We start from the raw sequence: 21000 nt of genomic DNA, 5'->3' as shown, positions 1-21000 counted from the left end.
TACATGAGGTGGCCCCCAGGGAAGCTCCTCCTCTGCCTCAGATTCAGGGCCTGGCAGGAGGCTTCTCCAGGCTGTGCCCAGCAGATGCCGTTCAGTATTCATTTCTCCTTCTAGAGCCCAGTGGGGGATGTGATTATACATGCCACCCTCTGGGGCTTTCCGTCTGTTGACGGGTCCCCACCTGGTCATCCCCACGTCACTGCCTTGAGCACTGCGGCTACTCACCCAGGTAGCTTCAGGCCCATGCTGTGACTGTGGTTCCGTTGGGCTTCCTATTGCTATTACTGACTGAAGCTAAGGCTTAGTCTTGCTGTCTCAGAGTGGTCTAGTCTCTGGCTGGGCTGCCTTGGCGGAGGGAGCCCATGTGTATCCATGGGGTCAGGATTTGTGTGACTACATAAACTTGAGGTGCCTGAGAGCATTGTGTCAGATCATCTGCTGTCTCTGGACAGGGGTGAGCTTGAGTCCCAAGGTCTTGCTCTTGTTAAGTCCTTCTGTGGGTGAGGATGTGCAGTGGAGACGATGTCCTCGAGGACCTGCGCATGTGGGCATGCCCTCTATAATTGGGTCTGACTTAGGGATTCCCCCACCTTGCAAGTGGGACTAATGCAAGCCTTTCTGTGGCTATAGGGCAGCGTTTCATGACTTTGGACATGACTTTTCCCTTCCCTTATATAGCGGTACCTCAGTTTATGAACTGAATTTGTTTTACAATTTTGGAGAAGATGGCCATGTCTGTGATTGTGTGGAAAAGATGGCCATGGTTGTATTTGTCACCTGATGCAGAATTTTCAAACAAAAAATTCTGCCAAATGCTCTTATTTGCAAGCCAATTTTTTTGCTAACAAGAGCATTCATGAACTGAAGTACTACTGTATTTCCACAAATATAGCATTCTTATTTTGTAAAGTAGGAATAAATTTAAACTGAATTGTTTGTAGGCCTTTAAGAGGACTTTAGAATACTCCGTGGAGTGGTTCAGGTGCCCATGCCCCAGAAGGCTGTTAACCAGAAGTGGCTCTAGGCCTTTGAGATAGATCCTGCTGGGAGTGCTCTGTGCAGACCAGCTCTGTCTTCTCTCCAGGGCTGAGACCTGAAGATCTCTTTTCTATGACAGAAATTTTCAAGCAGCAGTGAATGGATTTAATTTTTGCCATTATATTTAAGTGGATGCCACTTGAAGATATACTCATAAGTGAAATAAACCAGCCCACATATGTAAATATCACATAGTCTCCTTGGTATAAGAACTCAAAAGAAGAAATACAAATAGAAAGGTGTAACACAATTAAAAGGAAAATGAGAACTTGAGGATTGGACAATGAGGAGAGGGCAAGAAGAAAAGCTGGGAAACAGGACAGGGACAAAGCCATACATTTATACGTACAAGATGGGCAAAGCAATGATCCTGAAAACATCAGCAGGTTTTTGAAACTAGCAGTTCATTGGTAGGATTCTCACCCTGACTAACTATACATGCTGATACCTGTGAACCAAGCAACTGTACTGAAGATAGCAATGTGTAATAGAAGGGTCACATTTGGAATACCTGTCATTCTGGTCTTCTAAATACATAATTCTTATCATGACATACCAATTATTACCATACTGTCTCACAAGTAAAAGTTTTTTTTAAAAAAATGGATAATAAATAAAAAAAAGAAAAAAAGAAAAAAATGAAAAAAAAAACACAAGAAAAAGAAAAAAGTCACAGGACTGTCCTACTACAATGTTGTATAGTTAGATTTCTAAATTTCTGTGTAAAAATATGTAATTGTTTATTCATATTCTTTAAATATTTTTCATTTAAAAATTTTTATCTCCATATTCTGTAAGTACTTAATGTTTAACATACCAGTACTTGATGGAAAATACCTGTTTCATGTTATACCTAAGACGTTTGATATTCAGACAAATAGTGAAGTTAAACACAACTGCGTAAGATGTAGGCTAATAATAAGCTTCTCTTCTGGAGGGTTAACAGCCTAAGTTTGCAGACCAAAAATAAGAGAAATAGAAGGGCTGCAAGGACAGCCAACATTTTGACCATAACCTTTCAAGGTCAGTGAAAACTCAGGACATAGGAGAACTATGTTATATACTGTAACATCATGTAATTCAGTTGTGTCCCAAATTTTCTGATCAAGGAGATTATGGAGCCACAGAGCAACGTGATCAATGACGTAGAGTGTGCCTAAGGAGAGTCACCTGGAGAGAAAACGTTCTCTCAGGCTTTCACAGAGAGCAGATTGGTCAAGCAATGGCTGTGACTTATCCACATGGCTGACACTGACAAAGGATCTGCAACCTGCGGTACAGGGTTACAGGATAAATCCTGAGGGTACTTGACTGGCCTTATCAGACACAAAAGTTACATTTCTTGTTATACAGGTTTTACTTTATCTTGGTCTTAACCATCCAGCAGAAAAGTATAAAAACAAGGTACATAAAGTAAAACCATAGTAATAGGATGAGCCATGAAAAGCTCAAGTCAACAACGTCTGTGGATAACCCACTACTATTGTGGACTGCTGGACTGTGTTGGATTGTTTTTTTTTTTTTTTTTTTGGCGGAGCTGGGGATTGAACTCAGGCCCTTGTGCTTGCCAGGCAAGCGCTTATTCAACTGAGCTATCTACCTAGCCCCAAGTGTTGGACTGTTTTGCTGAATTCACGCACCCATAGTATTTAGATGCCAATGGAATACCCATTTCTGACAGGACTAAACAAAAAAAGGCAATACAAAGGAAGGACCATTTTGTATCTGTATATGCAGAATAGTTAGGATAGATATACAACTACTTTCGCTTAATTCAATGAGAAGAAAGATTTGTACTAATAGTGTTTAGACAGGACATTCTGTCTGCATCTTGTACTACAGATAACCACTAAGAAGATAACAATGTACAATGTATTAATTATTGAAACTGTCCTATTAATCAATTTTGAAACTGTAAAAAAAAATTATTTTTTGCCATTATTGTGCTCTTAAGAGCAGATTCGTGGATATTTTGTTAGGGATGCCAGGTCCCAGGGGAACCAGGTGGGCCTTGACTTGAGGGTTTTGTAGCTCCTCAAATGGCCTCTTTGGGGTTGTGAACTCAGGCTGGATGTGTTGATCCAGAGCCCAGAAATGCAACATGTTGATTATACTTATTGACTTGAGGTTAGAATCTGTCCAGATGGCCATTGTTAGGCAGGAGGCAGAGGATCCTGTGTACACATCACAGCGTGTCCATCCTGGTGGTAGAGCCATGTGGAACTTCATAGCCATTGTGTCTTCTGCTGGCCCCTTCTGGGGAGGTATGACCTGCTTAAGTCCAGGGGGAAAAACTCGGAGGTAGTGAGTACCCCATTGGAATGCTCCTGATAGAATCCTTGGGGGCAGTGTTGGCCAGTGCCAGCCCTTTCTTCTGGCTCTATAGGGAGAGAAGTCAGCTTTATTCAAGTGGGACAAGTGCTCCTGAGGGAGCAGGGATAATAAAGAGGAGCAGGTTTGCATTTTACCATTAAATCTGAACTGCCTGGTGCAGAAATGTTAGGGTGGTGCTTAGCACCTGAGGCAGAAGCTCAGGGTGGAGGTTAGGGTGCAGGCTCAGATTGGGTCACTGGCTTCCGAATGTACTGGAAGATGGCATAGTTGAGAAGATCTGATACAGAAGCTTTGGTGTAGTGGTCAATTTTCTCATTGCTGAGACACAATATATGACACCCACAAATTAAAGGAGAAGTTTAATTTGGCTCATCATTTTAGGGTATTCAGTCCATGGTTGTTTGATGCTGCAGAAAGATGCCAGAAGGGCATGTTGGACAGGGGTGCTTAGTTCATTGCAGCTGGGAAGCAGAGAAGCAGAATAGCACCTGAGAAAAAGGTCCCAGGGACCATACTTAGCACTCAGGGTTACATTTCTATAGCCCACCTAGGCTGCCTACCAGGAAGAATGGTCTACCAATCCCAGCCCCAAAGCATTTAATCCATTGACATACTGTAATGGTTACAATCCATCCCTTATCAACTTGATTCTCAAGCACATCTTCTTAAAACCTACTTACTCTCCAGATAAACATTACTAATAAGTCAGCAATTCCCTCGGACATATACAGTTACCTTGTATATAATTAAAAATACAATAAGCCCTTCCCCAAAATCGCAGCAGTACCAGCATTTTTCAAAAGTCCAAGTTTCTTCTGTGACTCAAGGCACATTCTTAGTTGTAAACCACTGTTTTAAAAAAGTTACATAGGGCTGGCCAAATAACTCAGCGGATAAAAGTGCCTGCAAGCAGGCTTAGGGGCTAGGGGTTTGATCCCCAGGCCTGCCGTGCCAGCCCTGCCCTGAGGGCGCACTGAGACAGCAATTGAGACTGGATGTGGTGTCCTGCGCCTGTAATCCCAGCTCTTGGGAGGCTGTAAACAGGCGGATCACTATGAGTCTGATCTGTTAGTGAGACCCTGAACACCCTGTAATACAAAAATAAAAAAATAAAAAAGTTACATAATTCTAACATATAGTGGCCTGAGGTAAACATTGCTAAATTCAAAAAGGAGAAATAGAAAAGAATTGGGTTGCAGTCTAAATGTCTTCTTCCCTGGGCCAGCTCCTGATTTTCTGGTGTCTCTACTGCACCTTTTGCTTTATTCCCCACCTTGTAGGGGTACGTTGCCTGGCTTGCAGGCCTTCCTTTGAAATCTGGTAAAAGACTGTCTGACTCCACAGCTCCTAAATTCTGTATACCAAGAAAACCATCATCATGTAGGCAATGGCGAGATCTTCCACCAGTGCAGACAGTGCTTAGATGGCTAAGCATGGTGAAATGAATCCAGGAACCAGTTCCTTTGGTGACCCTTCTTTAGTAGGGAGTATAGGGGCCTTCTTCTCAAATGAACAATTTATTACACTTTTGTACATTTGGACCTGTGATAGGTGGTGTTTTGATGATTCCTGGGATGCCTGCAAGGTATCTTATTGAACTTGTACAGGTATCTTGTTTCTTTTGAATCATGCTAATCTCTTTGGTAGCCACACTATTTTTAGTCTCAGTTTTACATGTAGTTCCTATTGAGCCAAATGTTAAGTTTTTCAAATTTTTTTTGGCTTGCTTTTTACCCCTGAGTCTCAGTATAATTCTGACTAAAGACCAGTAGTAGTACACATCACAGCCTGACTGGGGCTGCTTTGAAATTTCTATCATCAGATCAATTAGTCTACTGCCCTTTATCTTAGTCTCTGGAAGTCTTGGGATATGGGTAAAATGTAAACAGTTGTACTATATGTGGTCTCTAGGCCAACTGAAAATGAAATCTTGTTCCCAACTGAAACCTGTTGAACCTGGCTGTTACATTCTGATCTTCTGAGCTTGTTTATCAGATTCTCCTTACGGCATTCTAGAAATTCTCTAGCTCATATCTCTCAACTTTTTCAAACTATTCCTGCAAACTAGTTCCAAAGACTTCTGAATGACATAGTCAGGTATATTATATCAATGACCCTTATAGTACTTTTCAGGTGCCAGTTTTAGCTTCCTATTAGCTTCTATTAGCTTCCTTACTGCTGAGACCTGATACTGACCCTCACAATTGGAGAGGTTTAATTTGGTTCACAGTTTTAAGGTATCCAGTCCATGTTGGATGGCTTCAAGGCAGAAACATGACACAAAAGCATAGCAGAGCAAAGATACTCAGTTCATGGTGGTTGGGAAGCAAAGCAGAAGAACAATGCCAGAGGACAGGGTCAGGAACCACATGTAATACCCAAAATCACACCTCCATGACCCACTTAGACATACCCAGAAGTATGCATTACTAATCATTGTAGCATTTTTTAATCCAATGAAATTGGCATTACAGTTAATGGTCAGACTTCGGAACCATCACTTTTGAGCCATGGACATAGGACAGGGCCCTGAAAGGTACCAGAGAAAGTTGGTGCAGTGGGTCACAGCGGGTCCATATACACATAGAAGCTGGCTGCCTGGCTACATGGTACAGTGGGAAGAAGGGGCAAAGAGACCCTAGGAACAACAGCTGATGATGGAATGAGAATGGACATAGCATTCTGAAGAGATGGCTGTTTCTATTCAAACAGGATGAAGAGGAAATGGAAGAAGCAGCCAATCAGAAGCTTGCTCTGCAGAAAGCCAAAGAAGTGGCTGAAGTCAGCCCCATGTCTGCTGCCAACATCTCCATTGCTGCGTAAGGCTCCTAGGAGCAGATCGTGGGTGGCAAGGGCAGTATCAGAATTCATGGCTGAGCCACACCAGGACCCCCTTCTGGAAACTTCCCCAGAGCTCTCCTTGCCCTGATCGGGACTTGTAAGGACAAAGTGCTCCCCAGGGCGGGGATCGTCTGGGAAAGCGGTGTAGCTTGCTCCCAGGCTAAGCATGGGCAGGGTGCCCTCACATTCAAGGTGGAACCGGCTGTGCTTAGCACTGGCTCACAGGATGATGTTGGAGTCTCCAGGGCCCTCCCCAGACAGAGCTTGTGAGTCAGAGTGCGGGGTCAGCATGTGGCTTCTATGTACAGTTTTTCAACAGAGGTGTTTGGCGAGCCACAGGGTTCTGTGTGGTACTGCGGCAGCCCAAGGGACTTGATGGAGCTTTCCAACATCCTGAGAATGTTTTGTTTTGGAGCAGAAGTCAAGGAGCTTCTGTGAGAGAAGGGTGAATGTATGTCTGGGGCTGAATCCTGAAGGAAGTTGATCTCATTAGGAGGGTTGAGGACTTCAGGGTTTGGGTCAGAGGCAGCAGAGGGCTGGGGGAAGGGCGCTCTGAGGAGGAGGCCGGAAAGCTGGCTGAGCTTGCGAATACAGTGACAGTAGAGCAGAAGTACTTCTGGTGCTCACTCTGCTCTGCTGGGCGTGTGTTAGCATGTGAGTGGGCATGCTGGATGTGAGTGTGTGTGAGTCGTTCGGTCATGAACTTGTGAGTATGTGTCTCTGTGAGGCTGTCAGTGTGCGTGTGAGTGTGGTGCACTCTGGTGGCCTTTCTGCCCTGAAGTTACCACGGAGGTGGCATTTGCACAGATTCAGCTGTGGAGCTTGGCTGGTCTGAGCCAAGCAGAAAGCCCTGGCTATGGGAGAGATTCAGCAGGAAAAGGGTGCAGCCCTCGGGCCCTTGCAGGGAGTCAGGTAAGCTGTGGACATGGCTGTGAAGAGGCTCTGTGATCAGTTTTTTTTTTTTTTTCCTTATCTGGCTAACTCAGTTATTTAGCCATTTGGTCGATTTAGTGCAGCTCTTTGGTCCTGAGGTTGCTGTGGCCCAGCAACATTGCCCCTTCTGCTCCTTCACGTGAGTGCCACACACTAGTAGGGTCTCTGGGGGAGAGATGGCAAGCAGCTGTCGGACTCATTCAGCTTGTTGCCCGAGTGGGCTGTGTTATTTCTTTTTTTTTTTTTTTTTAATTTTTTTTATTTATTTATGTGTGTGTGTGTGTGTGTGTGTGTGTGGCCAGCTCAGCCCACCAGGGGGCGGGGCTGGCTGGCATGTGGTGCTGGGGGATTGAACCGCGGTCCCTGTGCTTTGCTAAGCTTGTTCTAAGTATAAGTAGGTGCTTTAGACCACTGAGCCATCTCACCAGCCCCAAGGGCTGTGTTATTTCCATGTAGCACCTTTCCGCTGTTCCTGGGGAGTGTGCTTGTCCTGTCCCCTTCAGGGTGGCCAGTTCTGGAAGCATGAGGATTCTATCCATTCCCATCTGGACTAGAACCTTGGAAAGGAGGGTTCTAGGGACCTGGGCACAGCCCTGAAGTGTGCACATGCCACTGCAAAGGAGATCTAGGTGCTCTTCTCATCACCCTCAGCCCTGTTGGAGACATCATGTGCAGGCACAGAGCATCCCACACACTGGAAACATGATACCAGCTGCTGGCCTGAGCACCACGGTGGCCGCTGGATGGGAAAAGTGTTCCTGTCCTGGACATCCTTGGTATTCGGCCTCACTAAGCCCTAAGTGTAGTGTCCACTCCAGAGCCAGGTCACAGCCCCATACTCAGCCTGGGCCCCTCCTCACACTGGCTCTGGCTCCTGTAGGCCCAGCTCCATCCACTGCTAGCATGGCCTGTAGCCAATACCCTGATACCACAGGTGGCCTGGGATGACCATAGAGGCCTCCTGGGCTGCAGTGGAAGTGCCAGCTGGGAGAAGCCTGTCTTGCCGAGTGTAGGTGCTGGTGTGAGGCTGTAGCTGCTGCTGTTTCTCAGTCTCAGTAATACTGAGACTGTTGAGGGTTGAGATGTCTGTGTTGGATTCTGTGGCTTCAGCTGTGCCGCTGGCAGAGAGCACGGGCCCGGAGTGCCCCTCATCCTGCCCCTGCTCTCTAAAGCCATGTGTGTTGTTTTGGCTCTGCTAGGGTGGGGTGAGGAGGGCACATGAGGTGTCAAGAGGTCTTCAGTGCTTGAGTCACTTGATGGACCCCCCGAGGAAAAGAGGGTGGTCCGGCCTGCATTGATGGCCCTGGGGGTTGCCACCTCAGACCCCTGTGAGGAGAGGGATTCTGGGCTTGATGTCATCGTCCTGGTTCTCTCTGAAGGCACTCTGATCCTCACCGGGCTTCTATATACTGGCATATAATATTCTCGTAACCACTTGTTTTACACACACACACACACACACACACACACACACACACGCACACGCACGCACGCACACACATTCATACACAGTTTCACACACTCTAATGTTCCCAACATGCTCTCAACTCTCCAGCACATGTGCTGTCTCTCCAGCCCTTCCCAAAGGGAAGGTGGTCCGTTCTGTGCTCCTTACAATTATGCATAGACTTTGACCCTAGGAAGGATCCCCCACCCACCTTGAAACCAGTGTGAAGCGTAATGGCTGTAAAGAGACTTCTGGTCTTTCCTTGTTGGAAAAGCTTCCACACTGTCACTGGGAAATGGCTATCACAGCCAAGAGAAGGTGGGTTAGTAGCTGATTGTATCTGTTCCTGGAGGGGTCATGGTGAACTAGAAGCAGTTGGATTTGATCCTGAGGATTCAGGGGGCAGAGTGGAGTGGGGACCAGATGCTCTTGGGAGGCAGCTGGGCCAGTCATACACAGGGGAGGGTGCTGTTGCCTCCTATCCTTGCCACGCCGCTCATTGTGAAGGCTGGGAGCCCACCAGGTCAGTCCACGCAAGCCCTGCAGCAGAGGCTGTTCGGGTTGTAGGAGGAGGTCTCGGCTTTCCAAACCCAGTGCCATTCTTAGGGCAGTATGGCCTGAGTCAGCACTGACTCGCGGCCTCAGAAATAACTGCTTCCCGTCTTCCAGCCATTCAGGGTTTGCCGTATTCACTTTGGTTTCTTTTCTGCACATGTGGAATTGGTTTTCAACTTCTGTCTTACCCTGAGGTTTCTGCAGGTGCCCATTGGATGCCACTTTTCTCGCCTCCTGCCCAGAAATGCACCACGGCCTGTGCCTGCACTGACTGTGCTAGTGTCTTTCAGAACTCTCTTGTTTTTCTCACTTCTGTTTGTGTTTTGTTTCTTGCATGTGCAGCTTTGTAAAGCACACTCGGGGTACTGCATCTCGCAGCTCATCTGTCTCCAGCGTAAATTCACCGTGAGTCGCTCCGCTACGATCTTCCATCTGTGGCTCCATCATTAGTACATGCACACACCTGCCCTCCACTCCTGACTCTGCTTTCCCACCTCAGTCATTTGCTTCGTGGGCAGCTCCAGGCCCACCTTCGGACGCCGGCTGGGAATAGTGGGCATGCCCCCCACGCCCCTCTCTGAGCTCGGTCCCTCCTCCTCTTCCTCCTGGTCTCTACTTCTTTGTTTGCTGTCCGTCTGCGTGTTGCTACTCTGGTGTCTCCAGATCACTTGCTTCGTTGTGTGGATGAGATGCTGCGGGCTCAGCGAGGCCAGGGCCTGTGCAGCAGTGGCAGAGAGAGTTCTTGGGGGCTCGCGGGTATTTACAGCCCCCCCAACTTGGAGGGAATGTTTTAGTGATTCTTGGGAAAATCTGTTCTATCCCTGTGGAGCTCATGGTACATGGGTCAGGTGGGGCCGTAGGAATCCTGGGCCTGACCTCTTTGGAGGTAAGACCAGCCTAACAGGCTGCCCTCTCTTTGGACAGCTTCTCTTGCACGATGCTTCTGGATGGCTTGTCTTCTGGGGTTACCCCTTGAGGGAAACTGTGCCTGGTCTGTGACAGTCCCTGAAGTAGTCAGTTGCAATTGAACAGAGTAGCCAGCGGTCCTCCCGCAGCCTGGTTGTGATTAGGATTGCACTATCTCTGCCCTGTGTGCCTCCCTGGCAGCTAGCATAGCGCTAGGCTCAATATTCCCGTAAGCTCTATTTGCTGCTGTCTTCTGGGGCCCTGATGTCTCATGGAATAGGCAAGCATGGTGGATCCATGTAGTGAACAAGATGTGGATATAAGCAAGAACATTTTCTACCATGACTGCCTCATACATCTGCAGTGATGGGTAGTGGTTTAGGCCTGGAGACACTCAAAGCTCCTTTCTGCAGCTGTCCGCAGTGCCTGGTTTGGTGTGGTGAGCTGTCTTCCCTGGCATGGCGAGGTTGCCCCTCCATGCTGGGCCAAGACATGACAGGAGGAGCTTAGCTGTGATTCCTTAGTGAGTCCTTTTAAGTAAGAACTGCTTAGATTGGAGTTGGCAGCCGTACTGGACTGGAGACTGGCTCATTCTTAGGTTCTCACACTGCTTATGACCTTGGGGGAGAGGAATAGAATGAGAGATTTGTGCTGCCCACACTGGGCAGAAGCTAGTGGGGTTTGTGTGCCAGACAGAGCAAGGCCAGAGAGTAACTAGGGCAAGGGAGGACGACTTAGATATCTACAACGAGGGGAGGCCCACTGTGAAGATTCAGACTTGGCATCCATGCAGAGAGGGCCAGTGGCGCATCTGGCCTGGGGCAGATGCATGGCAGAGAGAATCCAAAGAAGGGCTGGGTGGGCAGGTGGCCTTTGCCGAGTAAGTCAGTGCCCTGTACTGCATCATAGTCATGAGAGGGCCCTATGAGCCCCATGCTCCCCTTAGCCTCACAGATGACCTGGATTGTTCAGCTGTACTTAGGGTGATTTCTGGGCAGGAGAGAGCCCAGCTTAGGGGGAGATTGAAGGCAGAGCTCTTTGGTCTGACCTTTAGTTTCTGTGTATCCCCATCATCTTCACCCTTTGCTGACAGGACTGTGGCCCTGGCCCTAGGCTGTGGCTTCATCTGAGGAGCTTCCTTCCTGCTGACCAGGTGCTTACAAGTCAGGTCCACCTTGGTCTGCTGGATTGAGAGGCTGAAGGTATCAGCCTCTCTGGGCTAACATACCTGGGGTATGCCTGTTCCGGCCCTGTTCCATCTCATACTGTCCACCATTGTTGAGCGATGTGCTCTGTGGTGGTGGTGAGATCCCGTGGGTCTTCGCAGTGCGTTCTACGGAGTGAGGGCAGTGTAGCTTTAATGCTGCGTTTGGGCAGGTGGTTGCATGGACCTGCAAAGGACCTTCGCTCTTGCCCTGCCAATACCACCCCAGCTCTCAGGAGAGTACAGACACTCTTCATTCATGCAAGTGCTGTCCTGGAAGTAGCTCTCAGATTGGAGAAGGGAAAGGTTTGCTCTCCACCCACCCTGAATGGGCTGATGGCAAGGACAAGGGCTTTACCCACACCTGGCTGACTGTCCTTTTGGATAGCCAGCTGAGCTCCACAGGTGCAGCTGCACATATGCTTTCCAGGCAGCTGGGATCTGGCTGAGGCCTCGCCTTTCTCTAGATACTTCTTCACTTCTGCCTCTGTCATGTGTCTTATCCTAGCTCCATCAGTGGCTTGCTAGCTCAGCCAGCATAGGAGTGTCACCTGTCCTTGAGATGGTTGCAAGGCTGGGTAAAGTAGGCATAAAGCCCAGGGCATTGATGCCACTGCTGTCGTTGTTAGTGGTGCGATGGTCATGGCTGTTCAGAAGCCTCCAGAGGCTGAGGCTGAGACTCTGGCCTCGGATGAGCTTTTGGCCTGGTGTCAGTGGGGGCTGGGGCCTCTGGCTGTGCCTTATTCAGCAAAAAGCCCAGAGCCTACCACATACCCTGTGCTGTGGAGTCCTATATATGATGTAGGAATAGGAGAAATCCTAGACCAGTGAGGCTGACACTGGACCAGGCCTCTGGTGTCCTGTGTAGAGAAGGCCTGGACTGTTGGCCACCCCTGTTGCTGAAAGGCCTCCAAGGTCTTGTCTGGCTCTGTTTCTGTTGGAGGGAGGCGTCTCTAGTGGAGAAGAGAGGAGAGCATTGGTGACCACATGAAGGGTGGTTGCCAGCCCTAGCCCTGGCCTCTGGGCTCCTAGTCTTTGAGTCAGCTGACTTCCTAGCCAGGGCTGACCACTTCGGGAAATAGCTGAGAGTCTTTGTGCTCTAAGAAGGACCAGTGTTCCCTGGACTGCGTGTCTTTAGTATGATGCCAGCTCCTGGGTCCTGGTCTCTTGGCTTGTGGCTCTCCTCTGGGAAGTGGCGTGAGGACAGCTTCTGGAGAAGTGACTGCCTTCCTGGGCAGCTCTGCTCTTGTGCTGGGGCAGGACAGCTCCCCAGAGAAGCTGCCAGGGAGCACTCTGCTTTCCCAGTGCCTCCCCCTCATCTTCTCCCCTTTGGGCCTCCCTGGCCAGCTGACCATCTGCTGGGATCCTCTGCCCATTCCTGTTGGTGTTAACTGACTCCCATCCCTGTACCCGTGGGACTTGGAACTGCTGCCCACCTGCCCAGGAGTGGCCTTGAGCTCACCCTTCCCCTGCCCAATGCTGTCCCTTTGCGTGGTCCTATGGGACACTTGAGGGATGTTGGGCTGAAATCAGGGTCCCAGTCTTACCTACCTGGCAGCATTACTCTCCCAGGGGTTTTGAGAGCTCCTGCCGCCTCTCCGTCCACCCCGTCCTCCCTGCACCCCCTACCATCCCTCCATTGCTGTGTGTCCATCTATGGCTTCCCTGTGCAATAGAGCTGCTGGGCAGTGATGTTCATTGCCAGTCTCCCCACAGCAGGCAGCAGAACTCGGCTCGGGCACGGTCAGTATGGGAGCAGCGGGCCAGCCAACTGCGGCTGCAGAATCTGCGTGCCAGCTGTGAGGCGCTGTACAGTGAAATGGACCCTGAGGAGCGGCTGCGCTATGCAACCTCGCGCCACTTGCGGCCTGACATGAAGACACACCTGGATCGGCCACTGGTGGTGGAGCCTGGCCGAGATGGACCACGGGGTCCTGCAGGAGGTAAAGCACGGTCGGAGGGCACAGAGACCACAGAGGCTACAGATGCACTGCGACGGCACCACCGGCACCGTGATGCAGACAAGGCCCCAGCTGTGCCGCCCTCGGCCACCGAGCAAGACCGGGACAGGGCCGATGGTGCAGACCCTGGGTCCCGGGAAGAGTGTGTGCGCCCACGCCACAGCCACAGCAAGGAGGCTGCAGGCAGCCAGGAGGCCCAGGGCGAGCATGGCCGAGGTCCTGAGGGTGGCCGACGCCACCACCGTGTTCACCGGCATGGGCCCAACCTGGGAAAGGACAAGGATGGTACTATGGCCAAGGGTGAGCGGCGAGCGCGGCACCGGGGCACCCGTACCGGCCCCAAGGAGGTGGAAAGCAGCGAGGAGCCTGGGCGTCGGCACCGCACTCGCCACAAGGTGCCCCCCACACAGGAGGCAGTGGAGAAGGAGGGCGAGGCCCAGGAAAGAGAAAAGGAGGTCCGCAACCACCAGCCCAAGTATGTAAGGGCCTGAAGTGGGGCTGGTGATGGGCAGTGACCAGGGATCAGGCTCCCGTTTGTTCATGGAAGGAGGCGTGGCCTGGGTGATGGGATGTGGTAACCAGGCCAGGCAGCCCTTATTGCCCCTATTGGCCCCTTTCTCTGGGCAAAATGCTCAAAGCTACCTGACTGAGAGTATGCTCAGCAAGTGTCAGTTCTCATTTTAAGCTGCCCCAAGGAACAGAGAGCTTAGGGGAGAAGGGTTGTGCTCAGGATGCATTGACCAGGAAGAGCAGAGTAGCCTAGCACTGTGGAGGAGGGTGAAACCACAGACCCTGAGGGAGACCAAGGGGGCTGCAGGGCAGGGCTGTACATCTGGGGGGACCAGGCTGTGTGGCCATGGTGCTGCAGGAGGCCTGGAAAGGAAGCCTGGAGCCTGGGGCCAGCATCTCCATGCTTGCTGATGGGCCACACGCCCACCAGGACATGTGTAGCTGGACGCCACAGCCCAAGACCAGCCGGAAGAGGCCCCGTCTTAGGGTGCAAAGTTCTGAGCTGGGCCTTTGGCCTTTTGGGACACTTGGGAAGCATCCTGCTCTATTCTGCTAGCAGTTCTCTTCTGTCGACCTCCATCTCCTATGTCTATGTGTGCATTTATACATATGGTGGTGCCCGCAGTGCCTGGCTGTGTGCCAGGGACAGGGACATGGGTCAGCTCCATACATGGACCTAAAGGCAGAAGTGTACAGCATGGTAGGAAGCATGCAAAGACAGAACAACAGAGGAAGGGGTAAGATTTGCTTGCCCTGTGTGCAGTATGAGGAGCCAGGTGTTGCAGACTGCATAGGAGTTTGAGATTGCATCTAGTCCTGATACACATTCTTGGTTGCAGGGAAACTCACTGTGACGTGGAGGCTGGTGGAATGATGGGTGTGGGCCCTGTACACACACTGCCTAGCACCTGTCTCCAGAAGGTGGAGGAACAGCCAGAGGATGCTGACAATCAGCGGAATGTCACTCGGATGAGTGGTCAACCCTCAGACCCAAGCACCACTGTGCCCGCCCCCGTGACACAGATAGGCCCTGCTGGGGAGACAACGGCCATTCCCAGTGAGTATCTCCCTGTGCCAGCCAGGCAAGGGCCACTTTGTGAATGTCTAGCTAGCCTTCCCACCTGCTCTCTGGAGGCTTCTTTGAATTGTTCTCTCAGCTGGCGAGAAAGTCCTTTGCTGTCAGCATCTGTCCCTTGATAGCAGTCGATATAACTGTTTAGAGACCTAGAGATAACTGGAGGTTAAGCTTCTTTTTTTTCCCTTCCAAAAATGTTGGTGATTACCAGGCACTGCATTAGGGTGCTAGAGTTCAGAGGAGGGGAGTAGAGTGTCAGGAAGAAGGCCACAAAATGGTCCTCCACCCTTTGTAGGTGCATAAATGCTAAGCACTGTGGTTGCCTGACTCGGGCTGAGAGCTAGTGGTTGAGGACTTCGTCCTGCCTCTGTATGTGCTCCCAAGGCACTTCTCTGAGGCTTCCCCAGGACTTTGCCTGAACTGCCCTTTTTTTTTCTCCAACTCACATGTACTTAGACCCAAGCTGAGCAGACACTGAGGGAGGGCATGGGTGAACCAGCCAGTCTAGTAGGGAGAAGCCTACAGGTAACAAACAAATCTGGGCACCTCCGGCAGTGGGGAAGGTGCCTGGACATCTCTTGAGTGCAGAGGAGAAAACATTCTGAGGGCACAGGGGAAAAACCGAACAAAGGCCAGCATAGTGTATCGCTGCGGAGCAGACCAGGTGAGCTTGCACAGGTCCCCTGCATGCATGCCCACATTTGCAGTAGCAGCCACGTGTGCATGTGTGACGGACCTGATCCTTTTGCTTAAGCCACTGCCCAGAAACTGTAGCCCAGTACATGATCCTAGGTAAAACAGTGGAAGTTTAGCTGCTCAGGCTGCTGTTCATCTTAGGTTCCTTGGAAGAAAACTGGCCATAGGCTCTTCACTTCTTTCAGCTGCTCATGAGAGCAAGTTAATTTTTGTCTTCTCAGACTCTTCATGTGATTTCCCCTGGATTATCTTAAGGATGAGCCCAGAATTTTTGGTCCAGAGCCCACCTGGTTTTTGTCCACAGGAGCCCAAATGTGGCCCCTTTCTGCCCTGCGTATTCCCTTGCAGACTATCTCTGCTGCCAGTCACTAATGTAGTTTGCCAAGGGCGTTTCCTTTTCTAGTGTGTTGCATACAGTATGCAGCCTTTTCAAATTGTCTTCTTTTTTATTCAAAAAGAACATTTTATTATTTATTTGGTACAGGGTTTTGCTTTGCCGCTTGGACTCCTAGTGGTCCTCCTGTCTCAGCCTCCCCAGCTCTGGGATTACAGGCGTGCACCACCGCGCCATTTTGATGGTTGGCACAGTGCATCCAGGGTGCTGAGACTGGCATGGCCTGTGGCGCTGGTCCTTGCACTTGCCAGGCTGTAGTGGTATAAGTCACAACATATTGGTAGAAGAGCAGAGCCTAGGAACAAGAGTATGAGAAAATGTATCATCTTGTCTGTTCTTTGCTCCTTTAACTGGGATATTGCTAACTAATGATATGTAAATTTACAGATTAATGGATGCCAGGAGGTGGTGTAAATAATGGATTATTTACACCAAATTAGCTATGCACATTCCTTAGCCTGTTTTTAGCCTTCAGTTAATGTGATTAGTTTCCTTGGCTCTGGGCTCACTTAGAGGGAGACTAATCTCAGTGAGACCTCTAAAGCTGTATTAATCCGGTCTTGTTGTTTCTTTTGGCTCCAACTGATACCATACAACACCGGGCAGGCGCTTAGGCCACTGAGCTATCTCCCCAGCCCTGAAATTGTCTTCCTTTACTGAGAACTATGCACTTTAGGTTCCTGCATTTCATTGTGGAGCTTGATAGCTTATTTCTTTTTAGCACTGAATTAAATTCCATTGTCTGGATCTACCACAGTTTTTAAAATCTATTTATTTATTGAAGGACATCATGCCTACTTCATTTTTTTTTGTAACCATTCATAAAACTGCTCTAGGCATTCATGTGTGAATATACATTTTTAAGTCACTGGAGTAAATACCTAAGAGCATGTTAATTGAGTTGTATGCTAAGACTTGTTTATTTTTAAGGAACTATCAATGATCTTTCAAAACGGGCATATCATTTGCATTTCTCCCAGCAGCAAATAGAAATTGTTGGTCCACATCCTTGCCAGAATTTGGTGGTATCAGTGATTTGGATTTTAGTCATTCTATTTAAGTGTATAGTGATACCTTGTTTTAATTTGTAATTTTCTGAGGACATATGATACTGGGCAGTTTTTACTATGCTTAGTTGCCATCTGTGTGTCTTCTTTGATGAAGTCTCTATTCTGGTCTTTGCCCACTTTTTAACTTGGATTGTATGTTTTATAATTATTGAATCTGAAGAATTCTTTTTTTTATTTTTATGAGCAGACTATATTTTTAAAAAATATTTATTTATTTTTATTTATTACATTTATTTATTGTGTGTGTGTGTGGCCAGTTCAGCCCACCAGGGGGCGGGTCTGGCTGGCATGTGGTGCTGGGGATCGAACCGCGGTCCCTGTGCTTTGCCAAGCTTGTTTCAAGTAGGTGCTTTAGACCACTGAGCCATCTATCCAGCCCCAGACTATATTTATTGAGAGAAAGAAAGCTCCTGTCCCGAGAGAAGGACGGGGGGGGGGGGTGAGCGGGTAATTCCCCCCCTTTTTTTAATTTGAAGAATTCTTGTAAGTGCTGGATATAAGTTTTTATTAGACATATGTGCTACAAGTGTTTTATCCCAGTCTGTGACTTGGCTTTTTATTCTTTTAATGTGATAGGCTTAGATTATTGCTGTTAGGGGTTGGGGATTAATCTGATCCTTGCTGTTACTTCTACTAGAAGCAAGAATCTAGACTACTGAATTTTTTTTTTTTTTTTTTTTTTTAAGAGCAGACTTTATTTACTGGGGGAAAGAAAGCTTCTATTCAAGAGCGGGACAGAAGGGGACCTGAGTAGGTTGCCAAGGAATCTGTCTTTTCTAGGGATTTTTATATAGCCATGAGATGAGGTGGTCTAAAGTGGAAAACATGAAAACTCACAAGGCAGTCATGAGGTGGGACAAAACTATGGTCCACCAGTAACATTGCAAGTATTAATTGCTCTGGTAAAATGGATTAAATCAGGATGAAATGGGGAAGCAAGTCATATAGCAAGTGGGCATGAATACAGAACAGGGGCTCTTCCTGTAGGGGATTGGGTTAGGGACTTCCTGGCTTTTTCAAGGTTATTGATACCTATATAGAATATCAATCTCTGATGTCTTTCCCAAAGGAGATATGTGACTGCATTTGTTTTATCTTTTGTCTTGATGTCTGGCCCACAGTGGAGGTGCCTGTCTCTCCCACAGTTACAAGGTGTCTTGCCTTCCATATTGGGTCTTTTGAGGACCTAACCCTGTCTCACTGCCGATAACATTTCTAACTCAGCTGCCTACAACATTCCCCCTCTAAAGAAGTAACGTGAACTGCCATGAAGGAATAATAGGCAATGACCGTTCTGACTTCTTTGGGATGAAAAGGGTCATAGTTATTGACTGTCAGGTGGAGATACTTTCCAGAGATTCTAGCTAAAGGCCCTCAGCATTTTCATCTTGGGTAGGTGAATAGTTTTAAATCTGGAGGAGATAAAGCCACCGAAATAGTGAAGTATGCATGGGCCGAATAATATCAACAAGATAGTTATGAACACAGTCAAAGATTTTCACCAAGAGGAGATATTAATGACTTTTTATAGAAGGTAAGGAAGGATAAGGTTTAAGGAAATATTGAATTTGACATGTTATTGATCTGTTATTTAATATCTTAAACAGCTATTGAGACATTAGCAGAAGGATTAGGAATGTACACCCAACATTTAGTTTTTATTACTGTGTAAGTACCTCCTGTACTGCTGTTAGAATGTCTAATTAGGCTATTGATTTTTGTATGTTAATTACATATCCTGTTACTTTTTTGAGTCCCAAAATTGTTTATTAGATTTAGTGTTGATTCTCTTTCTTTTTTCCAAGTCTATTGTCAAAATGTTAATAAATAGTGCTCTAACTCTTCCTTTTCTAGTTTTGGGCTTCTTGTTATGAATTGTTTAGTAGCTGTGATGAGTGAACGGGTGCCACTATGTTGTTTCTGCCTATACTAAATTGTGGGTTCTGGCGTGGGCCTGTCGGGCTGTATGCATGTATGATCATGTTAGGGTAATCCTTAATTCCTATTTCAGTAGATGTTTTATCTAGCAAAAGTACTGAATTTTGTAGGTCTTTTCAGTAGCCATCTATTTTTCCCTAAATACGGAGCTACATAGCAATGAATTCCCTAATGTGGAACTATCTTTCTAATTTAGCTTAACCTCATTTGGTTATTATATTTATTTCAATATACTATTGGATTCTGCTTAATATTTTATGTAAGATACTTGGATTGATGCTTTGAGTAAGATAAATTCTATAGCTTCCTCATATTATGTCTAAACATTATAAGTTTAAGATATCATGCTTTTCTTCAACTTCTCCTCTCCATTCCTGAAAATCAAATGTTTTGAGTCGGAATCCCATTTTCTATAAATTTTATTTCATTTCATATTCCATTCCATTCCCTTTTGTATTGAGAACTGAATCCAGGGGCCTCACACATTAGAGGTCTACACCCCTAGCCCTTTCCTGTTGCTTAAAATGTTAGTAAATTACATTGTGTTACATCTCAATTCAAAATCCCCAGTTTCCTAAAAGATAACTAAAAGTTTATTAAACGTAGAAAGTTACTATCTTATTAGAACATAAAATGTGTAACATTTTTTTCTTGACCACCTGTTAAAGTAGCTACTAATAAGTGATTGCTTTGGACACCTTTATTGAAATTATTGAACTTTTGAAAAACATATACGTAATTCTACTATAGTTTGTTTTAAAATCATTACTTTCTATCATTTTGTCTTTATTGTTTTCCTTCTACTTCATTTTACTTTGCTGTTTCTGTTATAATTTTTTTTGTGTGTTTTGAGACAGAGTTTTGCTATGCAGTTCAAAGTGGCCTTAAACTCACTTTGTAGCCTGTGCTGGCCTCAAATTCGTAGCAATCCTCCTGCCTCAGCTTTCCAAGTGTTAGGATTGCAAGCATGCACTACTACATTGGGTCCCTTTTTATAACTTACTGAGTTAGATATTTTATTCATTTCTTTCTTTACTTTTTATCACATGATTATTTAATGATATGGATTTTCCTCTGATCACTATTTGAATTGTATCCTATTTATCTTGAGCATTTGGTATCTTTATCTTAATAAAACTTTCAAGTAAATTATGTGGCTTTGCCTTATATTTGCCTGAGGCATGTCTTTGTGGCTTGCTCAAGTTTTTTTGCAAGTCTATTTAATAGAAATACCTGAGTTTTTAAACTTAAGAGTTTTTATCATGAGTGGTTGAATTTTATTAGATGATTTTCTGCATTGATTGATATAATCATGTGTTTTTTCTTCTGTTCATGTGGTTGTTTATACTGGATGATTTTCATGTCTTAAACTGACCTTGCATTTTTGGGTACAACCTTGCTGGGTTATTGTGCATGATTATTTCTATATGCTGTCCACATCTGTTTCTTATGCTTTGTTAGGGCCTTTACCTAGAATTCGTGAGGGATATTGGTCTGCAGTTTCTTTTTCTGTATTGTCCTTATCTGACTTGAGAATCAGAGGAGCACTGGATCTATGCAATGTTTCAAATTTAAGAGAATTGCTTGTTTTTCTTTTCTCAAGAGTAGCTTGTATGGAGATGGTGTTTTTTTTTTTCTCTTAGATATTTGTTACAGTTTTCCAAAAAAACATTTCATTTTTGGAATTTTTAAATTAAACTATTCTACTTCCTGTGTATTTGTTAGGCTGTACTGTCCATTTTATATTGGTTGAGCTGTTGTGGTTTGTATGTGTCGTGGTTATGTGTTATATTTCCTTATTGCCCTTTTGATGACTGCATCTTATGTAGTGATAACCGCTTTATCATTCTCGCTGTGGGTAATTCATTGTCTGCTCTGTTTTCTTCAGCAGGCTTGCTAGAAGTCTATTAATTTTATTTATATTTTTTAAGAACTGGATTCTTTTTTTTTAACCAATACAACAAATTCTTTATTGAAAAAGCAAAACAAAATACAAAAACCCTTAAAGAAAAAACCAGGTCCAAGACAAGGATTCAAGATGAAAACTTTTTGGGAGAATTTCTAAGAACAAGGAGAGAAAGAGAGAGAGAGAGAGAGA

The 21000-nt window shown here is 46.7% G+C and overlaps 1 protein-coding gene across 7 annotated transcripts in view; it reads left to right on the top strand.

Moving 5' to 3' along the window:
• Cacna1b (calcium voltage-gated channel subunit alpha1 B) overlaps window positions 1–21000 on the top strand; it is a 204944-nt gene that overhangs the window by 89291 nt on the left and 94653 nt on the right. For all 7 annotated transcript variants that reach the window (XM_023700324.1, XM_004640341.2, XM_023700322.1 and 4 more), the window contains exons 18-20: window positions 6085–6191; window positions 12975–13694; window positions 14569–14786. In XM_023700324.1, coding sequence (XP_023556092.1) covers window positions 6085–6191; window positions 12975–13694; window positions 14569–14786 — 1045 coding nt within the window. The remainder of the gene's footprint in view (window positions 1–6084; window positions 6192–12974; window positions 13695–14568; window positions 14787–21000) is intronic.

This window comes from Octodon degus, unplaced genomic scaffold, assembly GCF_000260255.1.
Source record: "Octodon degus isolate 3935 unplaced genomic scaffold, OctDeg1.0 scaffold00123, whole genome shotgun sequence".
NCBI lineage: Eukaryota > Metazoa > Chordata > Mammalia > Rodentia > Octodontidae > Octodon > Octodon degus.
Note: the sequence above shows the minus strand (reverse complement) of the source record. Positions and strands in the feature narration are given on the sequence as shown.